Below are 21,163 nucleotides of genomic sequence, written 5' to 3'. Positions count from 1 at the left end.
ATGAGCATCACCTTGATCTTCGACTTCGACATCCTTGCTTTCTTTGGTCTTGGTGACGCCGGACATTTCCACTGACGACTCTGCCGTTTGGTCTCGGGATCGTATTCGAATATCCACGATTCATCGCCAGTAATGACTCTCCCGAACAGGTCTGGATCGTCCTCGAGGCACTCGATAATGTCTTGACAGACAATGACTCTTTGCTGTTTCTGGTTCTCGGACAACAGCTTGGGGACCATGTTTGTGCACACCTTGTGCATTTCGAGATTTTCAGTGATGATACTACAGACAGTGTCCTTGTTGAAGGAAAGTTCCTCAGCAATCATTCGCACCGTGAGCCGACGATCTGCACGCACTATCTGCTTCACACACTCGATGTTGTCTGCCGTTCTGCTCATTGAAGGTCTTCCAGACCATGGATCGTCTTCAACCTCCTCACGTCCCTCTTTTAACCTCTTATTCCATTCAAATGCACGTGTACGTGACATCGTTCTTCCCCATAGACTTGCTGCAGCATTGCGAAGGATTCGGAAGATGTTTTGCCAAGCTTTGCACGAAATTTCAGATTGGCTCTCTGCTCATGACTCATAGCACGACGACTCAGACGAGACAACGTGTAAAGCACGACCTGTAAAAAATCACACATGAGCACAGTCAACCATCACCAATCATATATATTGCTGGAATGTTGCGAAAGACTGTGACCCAACCCGTTCATTCCAGTGTGACCAGTGCTCATTTTCATAAATGCCAAGGTGAGCCAATGAAAAAAGCCAACAATTTACAAGGTTTTGGAAAAGCGATGATAATAGAAAACCTATTCGCCAAGAAAACCTTTAGAAAAACAAGACGCCAAGGTGAACAATGAATGGCCAAGATCTTGTGAAAAAAGCCAAGGAGTGGTCACACTGGTTCATTCAAGTTGTGTAAGTGGAGCACACAGCAGGCTCAGTCCGCTACTTTTTAGACGGACCTCATACATACCTCCATGTATATATATATATATATATATATATATATATATATATATATATATATATATATATATATATATATATATATATATATATATATATATATATATATATATATACATATATATATATATATATATATATATATATATATATATATATATATATATATATATATATATATATATATATATATATATATATATATATATATACATACATACTAGGTGAATGCATCCAGCGTTGCCCGGGTTCTTTTTCAATTAATTCAATCTTCTGTACATAGGTCTGACTCGAGCCCAGAATCAGTTCACTATTGGGCCATGGCAGTCATAGCCTAAGCGGGTTGGTGAGGGGAAACAACCCCCCCCCTCCCCGGCCGAGGGGCCTCGCTACCTAGCCTATAACCTTCCCGGGGCCCGTCCCGACATTTTTTCTCTCAAAGGTTTCCTCCTATCTTTCACCGTTCAGGAGATTAGCGCGTGCAGACAAACAAACAAACAAACAAAAACTTCAATATATATATATATATATATATATATATATATATATATATATATATATATATATATATATATATATATATATATATATATATATATATATATATATATATATATATATATATAGTGTTGTGGTTGACGAAATTCGCAAACCACCATTCTGGTCCCTTAGTTGAGATATCTCTGTAAGTATATGTGTAGTTAGGCCCAAACCCGTTGTTTAGAGGGAATAAATGTCATTCATGCGGGCTGCGACCCTTTTAGATAGCCGTTTTTATTTTACTATCTTTATTTTGGACCAGCCGCCATTACTACCATTACTACCACCACCAACCACGTCTCAACAGCCATCACACAACAACCACCAGCCGCAACGCTGCTTCACGACAACAACAACGCCAACAGCCACGACCCTTGCCGTCACATCTCGCTCTCGCAACCATCGCATCACCGTCATTCCCGCGCCGCTTGTGGGCACCGATACTGGACTCGTGCAGGGCGCGCACCGAGCAGCGGGTGCAGAAACACCAGCCTTTCCGAAGAAATCGGATCAAAAACGACTCACGCCCACTTCTGTTCCGTCCTATCAGCGAGCATGGGGCGATTTGGCCCCGCCTCCAGGTGCGTCGGAGTAATATCGCTATATGCAGATTCATGGATCAAAAAGCATTCACGCCCACTTTTCCTCTGTCCAATGGGGAGCCAGCCAGAGGTAAAGGGTCGAAGGTGAAGGAGCGAGGCCCCGGGGGCTATAAAGGGCCGCGTTCGCTCGCCAAAAAGTGCAGTTGAGTTGCTAGTTGGTGGAGTCGAGTCGAATTGAGTTGGGAAGAAGAAGGAGTTGAGTTGGGAAGTCAGTGAAGAGAAGAGTCGGAGAAAGCAGTTGGACGGAGCTGTGGAGAGTTGGAGAGGTGGGGGCGGCGAAGGCAGTCGAGGGGGCGCTCGTGTCAGAGTCGGGGAGCTGCGGAGAGGGGAGGCCGATAACGCGACCGAGGTCGCGGTGGAGACGCTCGTCGCGGGACCCGAACGAGCGAGATATCCTCATCCCCCCGAGCATCAACAACCCCCTCCTGTTTCCCCCCGCGCTGAGATAGTGCGAGAAGGGGGCCCCGTTCCCACCCCATACCAGGCAGTCCCAGCGAGGCCCGCGGAGTCGGGGCGCCACCGCCATTTTGCGGCTCATCACCAGACGGGTAGGCTCGACGCGGTCTCGGCCCCAGGCCCGTCTGCCCCCCTCATCATGGAGGGTGGTCCCTTTTTCTTTTGCTTTGAGTATATGTGTTGTGAAGTAAAACTGTAGTGTTGCGAATCAGAAGTGTTGAATCAGAATTGAATCAGAAGTGAATCAGAAGTGAATAAAACGAATCAGAAGTGTTGCCGTGTGCTCGGTAGTCGGTGGTAGATCTGCATTGTGTTTTGCTTTTACATTTGCTTTTTGTGCATTATTGTGTGTTTCTTCTTCCTTTACATTTGCTTTTGGTGTATAATTGTATATGTGTGCTATCCGTATGCCATCGCGAAATAAATGTGCTCTATGTTGAACTGTTTCTCCTGTTTCGCTTCGTCTTTTCTCTAATTGAATCTCCATCTTACTTCACGTAAAGGGTTGGTCGTGGGCTAAAACGCCCGATAATTAATCAAACCGTCCAGGTTGACGGTAACACCGCTCGGTTATCCCGATAGTACGGAACGGGTTGCTTAAAGTGGCCCGTGTCCGAAGTCGACCTGCGGCGAGGTGCGATCGCCCGGTCTACCCTCCGTGTGGGTACTTAGGTCGGTCGAATTTGGCGAGCAACCCTATCCCACGCGGGGGGCCGATTGGCACGATCGTGGTGAGGCCGAAAGGCCCACCCGTGACTAGTTCCCGGCGTTAGTCCGAGAGGGTCACGACGGGATTGTCCGTCCGGTGGGCGACGTGCCGCGATTCGAGTTGCGTGGCCGTTCGCACGCCGGCGGGCGCGAATCCGCAACAATATATATATATATATATATATATATATATATATATATATATATATATATATATGTATATATATGTATATATATGTATATATATGTATATATGTATATATATGTATATATATGTATATATGTATATATATAGATATGTATATATGTATATGTATATGTATATATATATGTCTATATATATATATGTCTATATATATATATATATATATATATATATATATATATATATATATATATATATATATATATATATATATATATATATGTATATATGGTGTCCCAAAAAAATGTACTCACATTTTGGCTCCTCAAAGCTCATTGAATTTTTCATTTTTTTCAGATCAAATTGACCCTAATAATGGCAGAAGTATGACTAGGTGTTGAAGAAAGAAAATTTATCATAAAGTGCTACTGCAAGCACGAAAACATCATGGAAGTGCAAAGACAATTAAGAAGGCATTTTCACAAAGATCCACCAACGTGACGCACCATTGCTCGCATCCGAGATAAGTTTGAAACAGATGGAACTGTCCATGACATCCATAACGAGCGTTCAGGAAGACCACGGTCATCAACCACCCCCGCAAAGGAAAATCAATTGCTGGAAATCCTCCACCGATCCCCACGGAAATCTGTATGACAAATGGCTCTTGAGACAGGAATCCCAAAATCAAGCGCCCATCGCATTTTGAAGCGAATTAATTGGAAAAGTTACATTCCAACATTAATTCACGCTCTAAATGAAGATGATCCTGACCGGAAAGCTGAATTTTGTGAGTGGTACCTGGACAAATGCGAAGACGATGCAGCATTTCCATCCAAAATTGTTTGGAGCGATGAGGCCAGCTTCAAGTTAAATGGCTCAATTAACCGACAATTGCACCTACTGGGCTCCTGAAAATCCGCATGTTACTATGGAACACCATTTAAACTTACCAGGGGTTAGTGTGGTGTGGGATATCAGCATTGGGCATCCTAGGGCCATTCTTTTTTCACCAAACTGTCACTGGGGATGTTTACTTAAACTTGCTGCAGGAATCCATCGGTCCACGTGTCGAAGAGATATTTGGTGACGAAGAGATTTACTTTCAGCAAGATGGAGCACCTCCCCACTACCACAGTGATGTGAGGGCCTATCTCAAAGCAACTTTTCCAAACAGATTGATTGTGCGAAGAGGTAGTGTTTAATTCCCTGCGCGTTCCCCAGACCTCACTCCAATGGACTTATTTTTATGGGGATATCTCAAAGATAAGGTTTACGGCTCAAAACCAGCAACAGTCGATGAGCTAAAAGAGGAATTTGAAAGACAATGTCTTGCAGTTCCAAATGAAATGATTCGTAACGCTGTTGAATCCATTGGTCCGCGTTATCGGCTGTGTTTGGAACGTGATGGTCGTTAGTTTGAACATTTGTAAACATGCATTTATCCATTTATACATTTCACTATTCATCTTGTTTCTAAGTCAATAAACAACGCATTTATTATCATTTAAAGAGTGAGTACATTTTTTTGGGACACCCTGAATGTATACATCGTATGTGTCAGTTTCTAGTATTCAGGCTGATAGTCTCTTTTGCAGGCATGAGGTGATTAATTTGAAACAGTGTTTGGCATGCCTGAGAAAATACGACACAATTTTACAACTGCAATCCTTATGTCAATATGAATTTAAGTGTCATGAAAATAAGCACTTCGGTGGCATTTCCATCACGCTCAGGTAGGCAATAACTCAAGAACCGCATTCTTGAATGAGTCAAAGGAAATGTCAATTACTCCATCAGGATAGTCTATCACAAGTATATGTGAACCATTTTGTGTTTATGAAATGGTGGCATTGTTTATAATAGCTCCCATGGGTAAGTATTATGCATATCAGAAAGAAGACATATTGGCTGGGAAAAGCGTAGCAGAGTCGTCAATGAAACTCCTCAATGTCACCATCATCATCATCAGAGACCATGTTCTTGCACAGGCCGTTACATTGGGAAGCACATGCGCATGGTCGTCCAACATCACTCCAGCTACATCGTCACTTGCACCCCTTTCTACACCTGCAGACCACAAGCTCAATGATGGTTTCAGGTGCTGGAAGTCTTGTCATAAGTTCAGGCTCAAGTGTCCCAGAGGCATTCATCTTCCACCCATTTCCAACGGGTAAGGGCAAATGAAGAATTGCATTTCTTGCATACATCCATATGGAGCACTGGTAGTTGGCCCGTTTAATATGGAGAACTGCAGCATCACCTGTCGGAGGAAGCTTGGTGCTGTCCAAGTTCTTATTTGTGAATAATTTGTATCTGGTTGCATTCAGGTCTGATGACCTCTCTCTGTAGAACAAGCCAATCAGGAGTTTGCACGATTCCATGCACTCAGGAGTGATGAGGAACGGGTGCGATCCAAAGTCAACCATCTTGTCGAATGATGCGATGTTGGTTTTCAGGGCCTGCATTGCTTTTTTCTTTCCAGTGCCAGACAAACTGCTTGTTGAATCACATCCAGAAAGCGCATTGAAGGCCGGGACAATGCTACATAAGAATTGACCAAGTTTCTGTACAGTGGTGTGGATTGGAATCATTTTCTTCTGTCTTCCTGGCCTGTGAAACCACAGCTCCTCTACACCCAGAGATGCACAGTGATGTCAACAGAGTACTGTGACATTGGTATTTGGAGTGAAAATGATAGGGCGTGTCTGCTGACCTGCACACCGCCTTGTAAAAAGTGGAGTATGCACAACAATTCCGATTGTCAGCTTCCTCGTGCTCACACTCAGACTCTGTGAAAACTATATGACCGTCATGTCTGCCCCATATTGCTTTTCCCTTTGGTGTGCCGATACATAAAGCCTGAGTGTCTTTGAGCTTCAGTGGCATAGTCTGACTCCAATCCAAGATGACAAACTTGAGGAGAATCTCCTTGTTCTTGTTGCTTTTGAGAAAGTTTCTCAAACACAAGGGCAGTTTTGTTGCTCTGCCTTTGATCTCTATCTCAACAGTTCTTCCGTGAGATTGTCTGTCTTTCACTACCTTTGATGGAGTCGGGGATATCATATCTGTCGGGCAAAACATGGACTTTTTCCGCGTCTTTGAAATGACACAGTATTTGATGTGCAAATGTTTGCATTGATCCTTTTGGTGCCATGTGCGCAACGGCCATCAGGTCAATAATGTATGCTGAGCACTTATCTGAATGTGGAATGGCAGCCTCAGCTTCACTCTCCATTTCAAGTTCCTTCCATGGAACACTTTTTGTCATCTTCCGCAGTGTCCCATCCATATTTGCCAAAGACAGTGGGACCTGTGCTAGCTCATAGGAATGAACTTCCTTGAGATCAATATCTCGTTTCTCAGACACAACCACAAGTCCGCTGAATATGGCCTGATCGATATTTACGGCTGTTGCCGTCTGCTTCTCCTTTCCGATTTTCATCGGTTTCCATAGGATTGTGAAGGTTTTGACATTGCATTTGTTCATAGGATCCCAGAAGTTTTTGGTCTCTTTCATTAACCTTTCATCTATGAATTTGTCTCTGACTTTGGTTCCTAGGCCGTAGGCTGTCTGCAGTGAAGACGCCACATCACTGGGTGCCACAACACCAGTTGCGATATTCATCAGTGGCAATCATTTTCCGTCCTACTCCGAGGTGTCAAATGGGTCCACCATATTGTCCTTGATACATGTCTTGAGCCTTGTGACAACTGAATAGTCTTTATCAATCTGTGTTGAGCTTAGATATTTGTGGATCTGATCCAACACTCCCATGCCACACATGGATTTGACAGAATTTGTGGCAGCAGCCATGAAGTGAGCTGTAAGGGCCCACCTGTCTCAGGACTCATCTTCACTTGAGATGCCAATTATGCCACCTTTTGACTTTGCATCACGATTCTGTGTGTGTTTGAGTGCCATATTTGGTGACACAGTGTTGAACGTGGAGGTAGTGGGTGCTCTTGATACAGCATGTATTCCATCATCCACAAAGGCTTTCTGTACTTCAGGTGCTGTGTTTGGAAGCATCTTCATATCGGCAATGCAGACCGTTCCCCATCTCAGGTAGTTAAGGTGATCAAATGCGGCATTGTATATCAGCATGTCATTGAAGGTTTCCAAATGCAGGTTCCGATTTGAAAGTCTGCTCATGCTCCGATTAACAGGCCACAATGATTTCTCAACGATAGTTTTTTTTCTTTCACTTTCCTCACTCATATCAACGAATGCCTGTTACAAATTGTTACTATAGCTATGAATTGCTGGATACATTGCATTGCTTATAAATGCCTGGAGATGCCAGCATTCGTGGCTTTATTTCATTTCCACACGTGCCATAACCTCTAGAATCTCTTGAACAGTCAGTCAGTCAGTCAGTCAGTCAGTCTCTCTCTCTCTCTCTCTCTCTCTCTCTCTCTCTCTCTCTCTCTCTCTCTCTCTCTCTCTCTCTCTCTCTCTCTCTCTCTCTCTCTCTCTCTCTCTCTCTCTCTCTCTCTCTCTCTCTCTCTCTCTCTCTCTCTCTCTCTCTCTCTCTCTCTCTCTCTCTCTCTCTCTCTCTCTCTCTCTCTCTCCCCCCCTCCCCTCCCCTCCCCTCTCCCCCACCTGTCCTCCCCCACCTGTCCTCCCCCCTCCCTCTCTCTCCCTTTCTTTTTCACCCCTCCCCCTGCTTCCCCATCCCTCCCCCTCTGTTAAGGGAACTGTGAAGGATTGACCCTTTAATTTTGAATTTAAAACTGCTTTCCCATAGAGTAGCATGTACGAATCAGAATCAAAGTGATCTGATGGGAGGGGTGCAAAGTTCGCTGCATGTGTGAGCATGCATGCATGCAGGCAGGCCTCTGCCAGGTAGATAATGTGGGTTTTAAATGCTCATGCCCAGTTTTATATAGAACCTGGTGGTTAAAAAGAAAATGTTGCCATTGGGAAAATTGCCCTTCCCTTCTCCTCCGTTCATGCTGCCTTCTCTTCCCTGCCCCTCACGCCACTTTCCCTTCCCCTCACACCACCCTCCCTTCCCCTCCCCTTTTGCTGCCTTTGCTTCCCCTCCCCTTACGCTGCCTTCGCTTCCCCTCTCCTTATGCTGCCTTCGCTTCCCCTCCCCTTGCACTGCCTTCCCTTTCCCTCATGCTGCCTTCCCTTTTCTTCCCCTCACACCACATTCTCTTCCCCTCACACCACATTCTCTTCCCCTCACAATGCCTTCCCTTCCCTTGCCCTCACATTGCTATCCCTTGCCCTTGCACTGCCTTCCCTTTAGCTCCTCCACGCTTACCCTCACCCCTCTCCACCCCTCATCGGCATCTGTTGACGGTCACCGCATGCTGTTTTAATGTACCCCATTTTGTTCAATCCTGTACTATCCCCCCTCCACCTTCTCCACAAGTCCCATTAACAAATGCAAGTCGAGAACCCCTCCCCTCATGATTACCTCCTACCAAACCCCCCACCCCACTCCCCCCTTCTCTCTCACCCAACCTCCTCACTCCTACCCCCCCTCACAGAGTGTATCGCGACATGTGGTGAGGCATTGCTCTCCTCACTCCCCCCTTTTTCACTCTTCCCCCTTCTTAGCTCACCCCCTCCTCACTCCTCCGAGCTCGCTCCCCCTTGCTCTCTTCGCCCTCTCTCCCACTCCCTCCCATCCATCCTCTCTCCCTCCTTCCTCCCCTCTCCCTCCTCTATCCCTCCCCTCCCTCCTCTCTCCCTCTTTCTTCCCCAGCCCCTCCTTAATACCCCCATCAGTGAAGTGACAGGTTGTGTTTGCTAGTGTGTGTATATATATATATATATATATATATATATATATATATATATATATATATATATATATATATATATATATATATATATATATATATATTTATATATATATATATATATATATTTATATATATATATATATATATATATATATATATTTATATATATATATATATATATATATATATTTATATATATATATATATATATATATATATATATATATATATATATATATATATATATATGTATATATATATTGTTGTGGTTGACGAAATTCGCAAACCACCATTCAGGTCCCTTAGGTGAGATATCTCTGCAAGTATATGTGTAGTTGGGCCCAAACCCGTTGTTTAGAGGGAATAAATGTCATTCATTCGGGCTGCGACCCCTCTAGATAGCCGTTTTTCTTTTACTATCTTTATTTTGGACCAGCCGTCATTACTACCACCACCAACCACGTCTCAACAGCCATCACACAACAACCACCAACCGCAACGCCGCTTCACAACCACAGCCACGACCTTTACCGTCACAACTCGCCCTCGCAACCATCGCATCACCGTCATTCCCGCGCCGCTTGTGGGCACCGATACTGGACTCGTGCAGGGCGCGCACCGAGCAGCGGGTGCAGAGGCACAGCCTTTCCGAAGAAAACGGATCAAAAACGACTCACGCCCACTTCTGTTCCGTCCTATCGGCGAGCGTGGGGCGATTTGGCCCCGCCTCCAGGTGCGTCGGAGTGTGGTCGCTATATGCAAATTCGCGGATCAAAAAGCATTCACGCCCACTTTTCCTCTGTCCAATGGGGAGCCAGCCGGAGGTGAAGGGTCAGAGGTAAAGGGACGAAGGTGAAGGAGCGAGGCCACGGGGGATATAAAGGGCCGCGTTCGCTCGCCAAACAGGCAGTTCGGAGTTAAGTTGGGAAGAGCCAGTCAAGAGAGGAGTCGGAGAAGGCAGTTGGACGGAGCTGTGGAGAGTTGGAGAGGTGGCGGCGGCGAAGGCAGTCGAGGGGGTGCTCGTGTCAGAGTCGGGGAGCTGCGGAGAGGAGAGGCCGGCAACGCGACCGAGGTCGTGGTGGAGACGCTCGTCGCGGGACCCGAGCCAGGGAGATATCCTCCTTCCCCCGAGCATAAACAACCCCCTCCTGTTCCCCCCCGCGCTGAGATAGTGCGAGAAGGGGGCCCCGTTCCCACCCCATTCCAGACACTGTCCGCGAGGCCCGCGGAGTCGGGGCGCCACCGCCATTTTGCGGCTCATCATCAGACGGGTCGGCCCAACGCGGTCTCGGCCCCAGGCCCGTCTGCCCCCATCATCCTTGAGGGTGGTCCTTTTCTTTTGCTTTGAGTATATGTGTTGTCGGCGCCGTCTGTGAAGTAAAACTGTATAAGTGTTGCCGTGTGCTCGGTAGTCGGTGGTAGATCTGCATTGTGTGTTTTGCTTTTACATTTGCTTTTTGTGTATTATTGTGTGTTTCTTCTTCTTTTACATTTGCTTTTGGTGTAATTGTATATGTGTGCTTTCCGTTCATCGCGAAATAAATGTGCTTTATGTTGAACTGTTTTCCCGTTTTGCTTCGTCTTTTCCTTTATTGAATCTCCATCTTACTTCACGTAAAGGGTTGGTCGTGGGCTAAAACGCCTGATAATTAATTGAACCGTCCAGGTTGACGATAACACCGCTCGGTTATCCCGATAGTACGGAACGGGTCGCTTAAAGTGGCCCGTGTCCGAAGTCGACCTGCGGCGAGGTGCGATCGCCCGGTCTACCCTCCGTGTGGGTACTTAGGTAGGTCGAATTTGGCGAGCAACCCTATCCCACGCGGGGGGCCGATTGGCACGATCGTGGTGAGGCCGAAAGGCCCACCCGTGACTAGTTCCCGGCGTTAGTCCGAGAGGGTCACGACGGGATTGTCCGTCCGGTGGGCGACGTGCCGCGATTCGAGTTAGGTGGCCGTTCGCACGCCGGCGGGCGCGAATCCGCAACAATATATATATATATATATATATATATATATATATATATATATATATATATATATATATATATATATATATATATATATATATATATATTTTGGAGATTTTCATGTTGAAATGAAAATATCTCAAATGTGTCTTTTGTCATGCTGTTCAGATCCCTATGCAGCTTGCTCTGTAAATGGGGTGGTTACGAAGTTGGAAATGGCTGGAACAAGGATTTTTGGGAAAGCATCGGGCTGCCTGAGCTGACTGGGAAAGGCCAATCCAAAATCGGTATGTTTGTGTGTTTCATTCACTCTCATAGTACACAATGATTCTGCACCTATTTTACCCTTACCGTATGCTGCTCCCTCTCGACCTCTGGTGTAACCCCTATTGCCTTATGGCAGCCCTCACACCTCCTGCACTCCAACGCATCAATTTATCCAATGACACACCTCTGCCCCATGGCATATTCCGTTGCCCACCTCACCACACATCCTTCACAATATTGTGTCATTATTGCTCTGGGAATAATGATATCCTGTTTCCAATTTTGTTCTCCTTTTAAGCAATTGCCCTGATTCCCCATTTTAAGGCCTTTCTGCTGCTTGTCCGGGGCACACACTTGGAGTTTTGACCCCAACGGCTGCAAGAGAGCTTGGTGTGACACCAGGCATTCCAGTTGCAGTCTCCCTCATTGATGCTCATGCCGGAGGACTTGGTGAATGGAACTGCACATATATAGAAAACATATGTTGGCTGGGGTCTCATTCAAGGATCAAAACTCATAATTGTTCGTCAGCAGCACATGGCTGCAGGTTAGCATCAGTTCGTGCAGGGGCACGGCGGTGCTGCTGACACAGCACTCCCTTTAGGTTAGAGCAGGAATTTGTAATTTGTTCAGGGTGCCGGCGATAACTCACCTACTCGTCGCAAAGGACACCATGGGATATTTAACTCACACCAACTAATGCTGGCAGATGTGACACCCAGTTTACACTCAAAAGACTTTGAAAAATTATTATTGTTTTTATTTTTAATTGTTATTGAACTAATCAGCTTAGCATTTCCCATCAAAGCATGTAACTCATGATGTGGAGAATCCCAAGTTCAAATCCTATACATTGTGTTGATTTGTCCATTGTTTAGTCACACACTGATGTCTATAAAATCCCTATCATGTATGTCCATACACAAGCTCCTCAATAAACTTTTGATCACTGTTCTAAAATAGCACAATGTTTAACGTTGATGAGCTTGTTCATATCATCATATAAGACTCTGATAGTACAGTATGGACTCTACAAGTAATATACAGAGTTCTCTTTTCAAGTTTCAGAGCCAACAACATGATTTCTGCTCCAATGGCATCGGGAAACTCACGCACTGCAGGGAATTTTTTTTAACACTGTTTGGGAACTAGATAAAAATGAACCAACGTCCACGTTGAGTTTAACTGGTACACGACCATTCCTTCACGTTTAGGGTGGAAACCTTTTGACCCTTCACATTGGAATCGACCTCGGGATCACATTTTCGTGCCTCCTTGTTTCGGCTTTTTATCCACCAACTTTTTTCCACATCATTTTGTGTTGCAAGCACATTTTTGAAGCCATTTTCATTGCACATGGGTCCCTGGAAGCATCACTTAAATTTTATATAATACATAAGCCAAGCTGTTCAATCTCTATATTACTCGGCACAGGTCTCCGTGCTTTGCTGATGCGTTTAATCAAAGACAGTGTGTTGTACTTCACAAACGTAACTTATTGCACGTCTATCTGCGAGTGTGAATGATGATGTGAAATTAAGAAAACACGTCAAAGGATCTTTTATACAGCCGTGGCCAAAAATATTGGCACCCTTCCAGTTTTTTCAAATAACTCACAATTTTCTACAAAAATAAGTTTCAATTGACAAAAGTATTCTTTATTTCATTGTTAATAATGCAGAACCTTTGTTTTTGATTCAGAACTTAATATATCCTTTTATATCAGAAAATGAAAAGAAATGGCATCGACAAAATTATTGACACCCTCGACTTAATATTTGGTAGCACAAACTTTGGACAAAATAACTGCAGTCAAGCACTTCCTATAGCCAGGAATGAGCTTACTGCACCTCTCTACTGGCAGGATGGCCCACTCTTCTTGTGCAAACTGTTCCAGTTCTCTCAGATTTGAAGGGTGCCTTCTCCCAACTGCTGTTTTCAGATCTCCCCACAAGTGTTCAATGGGATTTAGATCTGGACCCATTGCTGGGCACTTCAGACCAGTCCAGTGTTTTGTCTTGAACCATTCCTGGGTGCTTTTTGAAGTGTGTTTGGGGTCATTGTCCTGCTGCAAGACCCATGACCTTCGACGGAGACCCAGATTTCTGACACTGGGTTGAACATTGCGCTCCAAAATGCCTTGATGATATTCTGATTTCATGATGCTATGCACACATTCAAGGCACCCATTGCCAGAGGCAGCACAGCAACCCCAAAACATCACTGAACTTCCTCCATGTTTGACTGTAGGGAAGGTGTTCTTTTGTTTGAAGGGTTCATTTTGTTTTCTGTAAACAGAGAGATGATGTGCTTCACCAAAAAGCTCTAATTTGGTCTCATCTGTCTACAGGACATTCTCCCAGAAGGATTTTGGCTTGTTCAGGTATGTTTTGGCAAACTCCAGTGAGGCTTTCTTACATCTCTCCCTCAGCAGTGGGGTCCTCCTGGGTCTCCTACCATAGAACGCCCTTTCATGGAGTTGGCGACAGATGGTGTAAGTTGAAACTGTCGTATCTTGTGTCTGAAGGTCAGCTTGAATATGTTTGGCAGTTCTTCGAGGTGCTTTCTCCATCATTCGAACAATCCTTCGCTGCAATCTTCGATCAAGTTTTCTCTTGCGGCCACGTTCAGGGAGGTTGGCTACAGTCCCATGGGCCTTAAACATCCTGATAATATTGCGTATGGTGGACACAGGAACATCAAGGTCTCTGAAGATGGACTTGTAGCCTTGAGATTGTCCATGCTTGGCCACAATGTTGTGTCTGACCTCCTCAGACAATTCTCTGGTTTTCTTTATTTTCCCCATGCTCATTGTGGAACACACAGTGACACAAAACAACTGAATGACTCCTTTTCTCTATTCAAACTGGTTGAATGAGTGATTTTTTTTATATTGTCGGCACCTGCAACTCTCCACAGGTGAGTTCAAATTCCAAAGTAAAGAAGAATCACCTGCTTGAAATCGAATTATTTCTAACAACTTCTAAAAGGTGCCAATAATATTGTCTGGGCCATTTTAGGATTTCTGTTTGGAATATGCTAATATTTAGTAATTATTTTTCAGGGTTTTTTTTGTTTTGTTCCACTGCAAACCAAAGAAATACATATGTGGAGTCCAAAAGATGTTTTAATTTCAACAATTTTCTGGAAGAAATGGTGCATTATTTGAAAGGAGAGGCTAATGTAATCGATTTGTGCACCAGTGTGTGACTACCTCAATATAGGTCGCTCATTCTCAGATCTACCATAATCTATCTACCTTGGCATGGCTTTCCATTGGTAAATTCTCAATCTTGTTTCACTTTTGTAACTGACGTCTTGACATTTATACACATTTTATCCACTCCCACCGATCATGCTGTAACAATATAGTGTTCATGTACACTTCAATGTGCAACAAGCATGTATAAGGATGAAAAGTGTATTTTTTTCCCTCCAAACAGCTTAAATTTGAGCAAAAGCACACAGATCACTTTTATTACAAAAGAAAAAAATAAAATAAAATAAGATTTCAAAAGCACACGGCTGACACATTACTTTTATCTCACTTTGGATGACCTTCAAATGGAAATGATGGAGAGCATTTCCACTCCGTCTGCAGTTGAATATTTGCAACAGTGTTCTTATTTGCATTTTCAGGTGTGATTGGAGCAGATGTGATTGGGCGGGCTCTTCCTTGTGAAGGTAGACCGATCACATCACGGTTAGCTATCATCGCTGGGACCTCAACTTGTCACATGGCAGTAGGTTCAATGACTGTTGCCTGTTCTATGCTTTTAAATGCTGCTTGCCTTAGATCACCGGGAAATTCCATTTGCCTTATTGAATTTGTTTGTTTTTTTTAAATTAATGTTGTGCATTATGAGTTTGCACTTCTGTATTCTAACCTTTGTACAGCTAAGTGCAGTTGATTGACATATTAGAATGAACCCGCATACACAAAGCGAAAAGTGGGGTTAAGCAAGTGGTTCACTTTGTGGTCTGTCTGTCTGTCCATCCGTCCATCCACAAACATCAGTTTATGATCGAGGAACAACTTATTTTAAATTGAATGTTATATTTTGAACACTAATCGAAACACGAACCTGTAGTTTTTTATTTACCTATTTATTTATTTTTTACCCTGTCTGCCTGTCTGGCAGTCAAACAAAACTGAAAATCTTTCCAAACAGGAAACTTTCTGTTTTTAGTGACATCATAAAGGGCACAAACAACAGGCACGAAGAACTAATGTAACGTGTTTGATAAGGCTGTGCAAAAGGCGCACTGCATCAATGGTGGTAAACTGAAAATGTTTTTTTCTACAACCTTAAAATATTTATTTTATTTCAAATGAATTATACACTTGAACATGGTAGAATAGTGGGGCAACTTAGCAGAACAATTGTGCATTTTTTGAGGAAAGCACCAAATTTGGCACACTAGTAGCCTATCATATTATGAACAGATTTGGATATCGGGCCATCTCAAATTCAGCCGCTGATGGCTGTGGCAGCCATTTTCCTCTACCATCAAAAATTTGAGATGGCCCAATATCCAAATCTGTTCATAATATGATAGGCTACTAGTGTGCCAAATTTGGTGCTTTCCTCACAAAATGCACAATTGTTATGCTATATTTAGCTAAGTTGCCCCACTATAACACAAATCACCTTTTTGGCACATTGAAAATCTTCATTTTAGCAGTACTTGTTCAGCGCCCAAGGCTCAATCAACGTGATCAAACGTGTTTGTGGTTTATAATATTTTTTTTTATGTCCGGAAAAGGTTTTCCATGAAACGTGACGATAAACTACTGTATTTATACACACGAGAAGCACCCGCTCCCTACGGGAGCCATCAATGGGGTCACGTTAATGCCTATTTTACTCCAAGGGGTCCCAGGATTACACACCCAAAAAATGGTTGCGATCGGTTCAGCCGTTTTTGCGGTACCTGGGAACAGACAGACTGACAGACGGTGAATTATAGTAAGATTAACACAGCGTTTGTCCAAGGAGGAAGCCCGTTAAATTGCGGAGGGCATGCTGATTACTTGACCGGAAGTGTGTCAAAATTGCGGTCAAGCAAATTCCTTCGAAAATCGTCTTTTCCAGACCCACCACTCAGAATACTACCAAATTTGGGTTACAACATTAGGCCAGGAAAGGAATTTTAAATTTTGGAGGTCATTCCGATCACATGACTGGAAGTGTGTCAAAATGGCAGACTTCAATTTTTTTGGGGAAAATCATGTAAATTCCTTTAAAAATCTTACGTTTCAGATCCACCAGTCAGAATGCTACCATATTTGTGTTGCAACATTTGGCCAGGGGCCAGATAAGCTACAGGTCCAGTGGTCCTATTTTTATTTTCGTTCCAACGATTTTTGTGTCACAACTTCTGAAAAAACTGTTACAGCTGGCTATAAGAATCTGTGCATGTTTATAGCACACCCTTGGAACTGGATCCTTTTTAATTTTTTCCTGTATTGGTGGTGGTAGCTTTATGGTTACAGTGGCTGGCTTCAGACCTTAAGGTCCTGAGTTCAAGCCCCTGTCATGTCAATAATGCCTCGAGTTTTTGATAGTCTGGCATCCTGCCTTTCTCTCCAAACTCTCTACCGATGGCATCCAAGGCCAACATGTGGTTAGCTCTTCCATGAGCATTGACTCTGCATACAAACTAAAATATCCTTTCATCTCCTCTCCTTGCCTAGGCTGGAGTGCCCCAAGGCCGTGTTCTAGGCCCCATCCTATTCCTAATCTTCGTCAAAGATCTCTCTGACTCTGGAAAATCCCCTTTTATCTCTTTACTGATGAATCCACCCTCTGATGTGACATCCCTAATCCTTCAGATAGACAGGTGGCAACTTCTACACTCTCTTCAGATCTTGACAAAATCACAAGCTGGTCAAACACTTGGAATATGTCTTTCAATCCTGACAAATCTGACACTCTCTCTTCAAAAGGACCGTACCACAAATCCCTCACATCTATTTTTTTAACAACCCTCTCGAAGAAGTTTGGTCACTCAAACTCTTGGGTCTCACTCTTAGCCACGATCTTTCTTGGACAAACCACATTTCACAGTCGACTTCCAAATCCAGTCGCCGACTGGGAATCCTCCATCGTGCGAAGTAGGACACCTAAACTCCTATCTACTTTCAAGGCTTTCATCTGCAGCTTGATGGAGTATTGCTCTCCACTCTGGGCTGGCTCCCCTCCGTCACACCTTGCTCAGCATGACACTGTAGAAACGAAGGCCGTCAAAATAATGGGAATCTCGCGCGATGAAGCTGAGTCGATGGGCTTATTACTTTGCCATTGTCAACAGGTCAGTGGTCACTCTGTCTTCTCGCGTCTTCTTTCTGGTCTTGCACCCTCTGTCCTCTCTATGCTTTGTCTCCCCCCCCCATGCTTTTGCAGGGCATACTTGGAACACCAGCAAAACCCCCTTCTCGTGAAAATCTCAAAATCTTGAATCACTGCTCACCTACACACATTGGCTCCTCTTGTTTCTCACCTTTGGAACCAATTTCCACATATTCTGCCTCAACTTTGCCTCACTTTGTATGTGTTGCTCCTTTTCTTCATTGTTCTGCTCTTCCATGAGCCTTGATTACATGGTTAAAAAACCCTGTAATACCAACGGATAATCAAGATTGTCACTGATCATGCATAATCTCTGTAAATCAGGAATTGTCGTCTCATAAATGGAGTATCCGCGTTCAAACCCAATATACGATGTGTTCATTTGCTCATTGTGTTTACTGTCCCTGTCAATGAATTGATAATGTGATAGCTGTACTCCTACAGAACACTTTCATCGTTGATGCAAAGCACCCCTCATATCTGACGAGGTGAATGCACCCGGCATTGCCTGGGTTCTTTTTGAATGAATTTAATCTTCTGTACATAGGTCTGCCACGAGCCCAGTATTAGTTTCCCATTGGGCCACTGCAGTCATAGCCTAAGGGGGTTGGTGAGTGGGAAACACCCCCCCCTCCCGAGGCTCAGAGGCCGGGAGGGGGGGTGTTTCCTCCTCACCAACCCTCTTTTGCTCTGCACGTGCTAATCTCCTGAACGGTGAAAGATAGGCAGAAACCTCTGCAAAAAAATGTCAGGACGGGCCCCAGGAAGGTTTTCGGCTCAGTGACGAGAGGGGGTTGTTTCCCCTCACCAACTCCCTTCGGCTATGATTGCCATAGCCCAATGGGTAACTAATACTGGGCTCGCATCAGACCTATGTACAGAAGATTAAATTCATTCAAAAAGAACTCTGGCAATGCCGGGTGCATTCACCGAGTACATGTACACACACACACACACACACACACACACACACACACACACACACACACACACACACACACACACACACACACACACACACACACACACACACACACACACACACACACACACACACACACACACACACACACACACACACACACAGTTGCTGTTCTGGGAACCGCATCTCCCCGGGGCCCGTCCTGACATTTTTTGGTTTCAGAGGTTTCCTCCTATCTTTCACTGTTCAGGAGATTAGCGCGTGCAGAGCCTAGTGAGGTTGGTGAGAGGGAAACCCCCCCCCCCCCCCCGTTCGACTTGAAAGCAAGCTACTTAAACTGTGCAATGTCTACAATACCAAGTACTGAAATCAATGGGTTGGAATAGTCAATCACCAAGCGTAATGCAGAAATAGAGTAACAATGTCCTCTTTATAAGGTATTCGATAGATAGATAGATAGATGATCGATAGATATATAGATAGATTAGATGAGATTGCCAAAATGTACAGGAAAAGAACAAAGTGAAGCTTTAAAAAAAGATCACAGAAAACTTGAAGTTTGAAAAAAACCCCCGTAAAGAATAAAAAAAAGAGAAATGAAAGCCAAACTTGTTTGGAGAAACAGAAATGTTGGGCGAGAAAAACAAATAAAACATCACTCCCCACCTCTTTCACTCTCTGCATCAGTAATCTCCGTCATGACGCTCTCCCGTCAGTGGGCTCACCCTGCGAAAATCAGGATCATGCCCAGGACTTCAGCTTTGCTTTTGGTAACCTCACTGACACCTCATGCTGAGCGCCCAGCCGGAGTGCTGGCATCCACCTCGGCGGTGTTCATTTCTGCTGGAGTGAGCATTAAGGCGTCATGCAATTTGTGCCAGGTTGGTCCGAGGCATGAAGAGAGAAGAGGCTGGTGACAGGGGCTGTGACACAATAGAGCTGTCATTATCATTGTCTTTCAAGAGTGCTTCTTCTTCTGGCTCTTCCTCAGTTTCTATTTCCTTGAGGGGCGGCGGGAGTTCTCTTGTCAGCTAAGTGTCCACGGTACTCCGACAGACTGTGGAATTGGTCGTTTGTGGGTTGGAAAAAGTGTGGTCTGTGTCAGGGGAGTAACCACATAGCCCTAAGGCATAGTTTTCATTATTTACCACCTTGTACTCATCTTCCCCATGTTGTCTGGCTCTGCCTGCTCAATGGCTTCCTCACATAACTCTTTCAAGCTTGGCAGGAACTCCCTGCTTTCTGTTCCAGGCTTCCATATTGTCTGGACAGATATTCCATAACCTCATGAGCTCCTCACTTCCCATCAGGTACTTCTTATTCCCACTTCTCACTTCGCTTTCAAAATACCCTCAGGCTCTCAGAGTCTGACAGTCTTTCCCTTGCAAAACTCGGGCACCCTTTGTTCTTCCACACAATGCAATTTTTCTTCCTGGACAGGATGTGCTCCAACCACTTGTGCAAGTCTCTCCCCATCCTGTGGTGTTTCTAAAAGAAGCCGGTACACCTTGATGGTTGGCTCGGCAATCCACAGCACCTGCTCATTTGTCCGAACAGACTAGGAAATTTTGAACTTGACAGAGCCTATAAGGTACTGAGAAAGTTTGAGATGTTGTAAAAGAGCATGCTGCAGAAATTGCTGTCACTCAACTGCAGGTCCATCAACATCTCACTGGTGAGAAACTTAGTAAAACAGGCACGATTGGTAGAGGGTCTGGATTCAACCTGTTTACGCTTTGACATCTGCAGGTCAACAAGCTTGCAGCTCTTGAATACCTGCAGAACCTCATCCAACAATCTTTGAAAAAAGTCTTTCAGGTGACCTTCTCATAGCACTGTACAGGATTGCAAAAATAGTCTTGCAGAGAAGAGACCAGAACTCAATAGAGGTTGTAGTCGATGGGTAGCAAACTTAACTGTCTGTCGTCATCTCCCATTTCCCCCTCCTCCCGCTCCATACTGTCCTCTTTTTCTTCCAACATCTTGTTGCCGAGTGTGCCTTCCTGCTCCCAAGTGATAAACACAGTCACGTTCTTGAGGTTGACCAACTTTGCAGACTGAGGCCTGATCTTTCAGACAGTAGAAAGAGCCATGCCACGAAGAGCTGAATCCGGCCGCAGAGTTCAGTGTTTTGTGATTTGGTGAGCCTTCTAAGCAGGTAATTGAAAAAATTCGAAAGAGAAAACTTTTGATGAAGAAAACTGGTGTTTGTCAATTATAGGTTAAAATGGTATATATATAGGTTATAGGTGATAGTGATTTGAACACTGTTGACAATATCTCATGAATATTTTCTTAACAGCCAAAATGGTGTCCATAGCAACTGAGATATTAATGTCTCTTTAAACAAGATCATAAACAGATTATTATAGGTTTTCAGCTTTATCTTCACCCCTGTTTGTAAAATATTGGCTACTCATGTTCCATTCACTGCCCTGCTAAAATTATCTTTGCCTGTTAG

General features: G+C 44.2%; 1 protein-coding gene and 1 pseudogene across 5 annotated transcripts in view; one reads left to right on the top strand and one right to left on the bottom strand.

Moving 5' to 3' along the window:
• The window catches only part of FGGY (FGGY carbohydrate kinase domain containing), a 65,420-nt gene that overhangs the window by 22,664 nt on the left and 21,593 nt on the right, over positions 1-21,163 (top strand). For all 5 annotated transcript variants that reach the window (XR_015059402.1, XM_085885999.1, XM_085885998.1 and 2 more), the window contains 3 exons: positions 11,329-11,447; positions 11,752-11,877; positions 15,067-15,170. Coding sequence is in view for 4 of the 5 variants with exons in the window: in XM_085885999.1 (XP_085742125.1) it covers positions 11,329-11,447; positions 11,752-11,877; positions 15,067-15,170 (349 nt within the window). In the remaining variant the exon portion in view is untranslated. The remainder of the gene's footprint in view (positions 1-11,328; positions 11,448-11,751; positions 11,878-15,066; positions 15,171-21,163) is intronic.
• LOC147025234 (THO complex subunit 1 pseudogene) lies at positions 19,490-21,020 on the bottom strand (annotated as a pseudogene).

This window comes from Eptatretus burgeri, chromosome 6 (genome assembly GCF_056783735.1).
Source record: "Eptatretus burgeri isolate ZD-2024b chromosome 6, Ebu_testis_v1, whole genome shotgun sequence".
Classification (NCBI taxonomy): domain Eukaryota; kingdom Metazoa; phylum Chordata; class Myxini; order Myxiniformes; family Myxinidae; genus Eptatretus; species Eptatretus burgeri.
Note: the sequence above shows the minus strand (reverse complement) of the source record. Positions and strands in the feature narration are given on the sequence as shown.